Source organism: Labrus mixtus, chromosome 11 (assembly GCF_963584025.1).
Source record: "Labrus mixtus chromosome 11, fLabMix1.1, whole genome shotgun sequence".
Lineage (NCBI taxonomy): Eukaryota > Metazoa > Chordata > Actinopteri > Labriformes > Labridae > Labrus > Labrus mixtus.
Window position 1 is genome coordinate 1,040,685 of NC_083622.1, and position 5,146 is coordinate 1,045,830.

General features: G+C 41.4%; 1 protein-coding gene across 1 annotated transcript in view; it reads left to right on the forward strand.

The window, feature by feature from the left end:
* Positions 1-336, forward strand: part of si:dkey-22o22.2 (putative neural-cadherin 2) — a 146,776-nt gene extending 146,440 nt beyond the window's left edge. The window contains exon 33 of the mRNA XM_061049385.1: positions 1-336. This exon is cut by the window's left edge and continues 502 nt beyond it. Within this exon, the coding sequence (XP_060905368.1) occupies positions 1-161 (161 nt within the window). The 3' untranslated portion in view covers positions 162-336.
* The last annotated feature ends 4,810 nt before the right edge of the window (positions 337-5,146 follow it).

Below are 5,146 nucleotides of genomic sequence, written 5' to 3' on the forward strand. Positions count from 1 at the left end.
ATGACGGAGGGTTCGCTAACGACCGGCTGTCCCGCTGGGGACCGAAGTTTGAGGCTCTGAGCGAGATGTACGACCGGCCGCAGCTCGCCCTCACCTACAGAGACGCTGTGGACTACATGCAGCGCAGCCACAGCCAAGACCTGCTGCCACATCACCACTAGAGGGCGCCACACCGATAAACAAACAGATTAAAGCAGACGGAGGGGGAGGCAGCGCTGCGTTCACGTCCTTCAGACACAAAATAAAAAACAGGAGGACGAGTCCGATCTTCTGAAGAAGGGAGTGAATATCTTTAAAGGAAATAATATTTTTTTATATTTACAGATTTCTAGAAAAGTTTTGGAGACAAAAATAATGCAAAATGTCTTTGCATGAAATGTAACTCTTACTGAATAACAGATTTATTACCAAATACTTTTCCGACATGTGATCCCTGAATGAATCAGGAATCTGTAGAAACCAAAACCATGAACATCCTGCAAACAAGGACTTAAAAAAGATCTAAAAACAAAGATGTCCTCCTGTCCCTCCTGCAGGAGAGGAAACATGAACCTGACCTAAAGTGAACGCAGAAGCTCCGCCCCCTCCTCTTTTCAGCTCTGAGGTCTGATTGGTGGTTCAGAAGCAGAGGGAGAGAGAGAGAGAGAGAGAGAGAGAGAGAGAGGCTGTGTGGATGTGGAAACATGAGTATTTATTGGACTCGTCTGTCTGCCTCTCACTCTTCTCTATTTATTTCTTTGTTTTTTGCATTTTGTGGTCGTTGCACTCGGTCTTTGAAAATGTGAATTTATAGGTTTTTTTGTTTTTTTTAGGACTGAGTAAAAGCGATGTCAGACATCAGGCGGCTGATTGGAGGATTTCTTTTCGGGTTCATTTGTGAACAAACGGCCTCGACGTGAGAGACCTCGGCGTTCTGCTCGGAGGTGTTTTAAAGTCTTAATATGTGATTTTTCACTCTTAAATATATAAATCAAGTATCTCCTCTGAAAATAACTCTGTGAGTCATGACTGTCTACAATGGGTGTAACACCCGAGTCCCACTGTCTGTGATGTTTTCAGAGTTTTCAGAGTCCTATCTTCACTTTGTTTACATCGCCTGGACGGCCGGCTGACTCCTCCCCTCGTGTATAAAAGTTGTTTAATTGAGGGACTAGAGAAAAGAAGAATAACATACTGTACTCACTGCTTAACTGTGTTTCTAGATCACGCTCATTTCAGGTAAATTTACATGCAGTGTGAAGATACGAGCATAATAAAGATCGCTAGCATTAGCATGCTAACACAACAATGCAGCGCCAGTTGTTTTGGTTTCATGCTGGTGCTCAAGGGCGACATCTGCTGGATCAAAAAATCACATATAAAGACTTTAAAGTCGTGTTTTCATCTTTTTATCTCCGACCCGACACTTATCCAGTTCTCACCTCACCACAGGATTTAAAACACGCTCACAAAAAAAACTCTCCCGAGGACATTTCTTCGTCCTTCTGGTGAAAAGTATTTTTTCTCTCTGCTGCTGTCGGTGTTTCACTTCTGGTTTCTAACCTGTTGCACTAAAAAAGAGATGAAGCCTTCTGAGCCGACCAGGTGAAACACTTTGTCCCCGCTCAGTGTTTCTAAACATGTAAAATAAGATTTGATAGTTTTCAGAAGATTATTTTTATACTCGTCTGTAGAAAAAGTTCAGAAGCTGCTCTCTTCTCCTCAACGTGCAGGACGCCGTGCATCGTCCTGTTTCTGTCCTCATGTGTTCCGCCCGTGTGTTTGGACGTCTGCAGAGTTCAGAAGAACACTTTTTAGAGATTTTCCCCTCATGACATCACAAAGGGCAGTAGCCCCTCCCCCAGGTGGGTGACACTCCCACAGCTAGGTGTTTGTTCTGCCCTCTGAGTCTGCCTTCTCACTGTAAACAATAGGACATGGAGCGAGAAAGCACCAAGTACACCCGAGCCCTTCCAGAGAGGGGGCGTGGTCAGACACAGCTCATTTACATATTTAAAGGTACAGACACAGAAACAGTCTGTTCTGAGCAGGGCTGAAATAGAGGGGTTTATAGACATGATCAAATACAGGATCAGGTCTTAAGAGTTGACAAAAGGTCTAAATTAAGAACAACAGACTCGGTTTGTTTTCGCTTCATCTGAACCTGCAGATCAAATTTTTTTTCCTTTCATCGCTCAAACCCCAAAACATCCAGTCATTTAGTAAATCCACAAACAGAAATGTTTCCTGTTTTGATGCAGGCTGCTCCGTGTCGACGTCCAATGAGAGGAGGTCTCTCTTAAAGTCTCCCTGAAGGTCGATGAGGACTAAAAGAAGGACGCTTCACACCTTCAATCCGGGCAGCGCGCACACTCCTTCTTCTTTCCTACTTTCAAAGAAACCAAATGAAACAGGCAAAGTGTTAGAGAGCGGTTCGATTGGTTGGGTCTGATTGGTTTCCCAGCCTACCTCTCTGCTACGTTTGTTGTCATTCCACCGCCCGATGAATGTAGTTTTATACGTAGCGAGGAGGAAAACGGAGCGAGCGAGGAGTACAATCAGAGAGTGAGAGAGCGTGACTCAATCCAAAAGAAGAATCCAGATGTGTGTTCATGTAATCAGATGAGAATCAGAGTGAGTGCTGCGGGGGGGCCGTGGCGAGGACAGAGGGGTTTTTATTGTCACAGATTTGTCACCCACACGTTTCAGTCTGAGAGTTTTTGGTTTCTCCTCGGAGCCCCTCAAAGAAATGTACTCGAAGCTATGCATCCAAATGAAACAACACAGGTGTCTTTAGAAGCTGCCGCGGCGCTCCAGATGTTTGTGTTTGACCTGTGCTGTGCGACACATCTGGAGACGTTTGTGTAAATCCAGTGTTTTTAAAGCTGTTCAGTGTGTGTGTGTGTGTGTGTGTGTGTGAATGAAGGTGTGTAAACTGCGCTCTGTATGATATGATGTAAATATGGACGTTTTATAGCAGCAACATGAATATTCCTTTTGTATATGACTTTTAATAAAAACTGCTTTTCCCCAAACTTTTCTCTTTCATGTTTTTCTTTTTACTTTGTTGGTTTCTGATTCTGTGAAGGAAAATGTTCACACTTTATTTATAGTTCATAATTTACCACTTAATAATAACTCATGTATACGACCCAATTATATTCTTTACATATACACATGTATATATAAATATATACACGAGGTCCTTAGAGGCAGGGTTGGTCATTTTCTAAAACTAGCTTGATTTTGAAAGTAGCATTCCCTCAGTGCTCCGTCTGCACCCCCTCCCCTCTGTGCTCCCTCTAAAGCCACGCCCCCTCACTTACATGACCTCAGCTCATCTCATTGTGTAGAAACTACGTCGTCTCATGTCTCATTCAGCGGTCAGTAAACTCACAGTATAAACTCGAGAGCGAGCAGGGAGACAGGGAGGCGTCTGATTGGTTCATCAGATTGGTACCTCGTGGCAGACATTGGTTGAAGCTTTTACAGGCCTTTGTTCCTTTTTCAGAGAACATGAGTTATTAATTTCTGTCAGGACCTAAAGACAATTTCAACCAACATCTTAAAAAGTGAATCTGGAGGAAATTATCAACCCTGACTTTAATGATTAATAAATATATTTCTTTATTATCGTCTGTGTTATTATGCGCTCCTGATTTCTTTATTATTGACATTATTAATACATATTTTTAAATTAATTCTAATGTTGAGTGGCTTTGACTTCCTCTTTCATGAATCACTATAACGGGAATATGTTATCAGAGTTTATCTTTCACAGGCGACCAGTAGAAAATAAATAAAGCGCTCTGACTTCATCAGAAACATTCAAGTGATGAATAATAATTCAACTTTTCTCATATTTATGATCCTCTAACGAATCTTTCTGCGTGATTACTTCTTCTACATGTTTAAACTCATAGACTATCATCATCAGGTTTCACTGGAGGAACTCAACTTTTTTTTATTTACGAAGCTCTGCTGCCACCTGGTGGTGAACTGTGGTATCACAGGACTGAAGGATTTTTCTAATTTACTCTTTAAACATCGGGCTCAAATGTGTCAGAGCAGAAAAAATAAAAACCTTAAACTTGTCAAATGTTGAGCTTCTTAAAGAAAACAGTTTATTGAAGCATCACAACAGGAAACAGACACTGATTTTAATTTAATGACTTTTTCATAAACTGCTCAGAGTTACTCAACCAACTGAACATGTATTTAATTAAACTTCTTTGTAAAGCACATATCGGAACACATGATTATGAGACTTCTGTAACATAAATAAAATAAACTCTTAAAAAAAGAACTCTTAAAAAAAGAACTCTTAAAGAAAAAAAAAACGTTTAAATGGATGATAGAACAAAATCTAAAAATCAATCAGAAATAAGAGATAACAGTAAACTTTTCAGTTTGTGTTGTGCAGTTAGTCTGATGGCTCCTGCGGCCGATAAACCCAGCGAACCCTGCAGGGAGAAAAGGCTCCGCCCATAACTGACAGGCCCCGCCCACATCCTGCAGACTGTGGCCTCTGACCTTGAAACCTCTCAGTGATTCTGCTGCTCATATAGACTAACCCGTTGGTCTTGAAAACTTGAAACCTGAATCTCTGTTTAAAAAAGAAAAACCCTCTCGTGTCACCATGGTAACATCCTTCTAAAGTACAAGCTATTACGTTTTGACAACTTCCAAAATTTAAAAACTGCATGTATGATGTACAAAGCGCAAAACGTGCAGGCTCCACCCCCTCTAAATGACATCATCAAACTCTCTCTTCATCTGGAACCACCAGATGTTAGAGGAGACTCTGAGGTTTAACAGTCTACCACTCTCAGTCCAAGCTCAGAACAAACCAGTTGTGTGACCATGTTTAACCGTCCTCTTTTACATACACACACACACACACACACACACACACACACACACACACACACACACACACACACACACACACACACACACACACACACACACACACATGTAATGTAACCCAGTGCAATACTGTGTATATAAACACTTATATGTATGCTAACCCTGTGCATCACAGCAGCACTTTAAAGTGTCCTGTTTACCACCAACCTGCCAAGTGACTACAGATAGAAATGATCATGTGCTATACTCTGATATATTTACATTAATGTGCACTGTCCCTATTTAAATAAATACATAC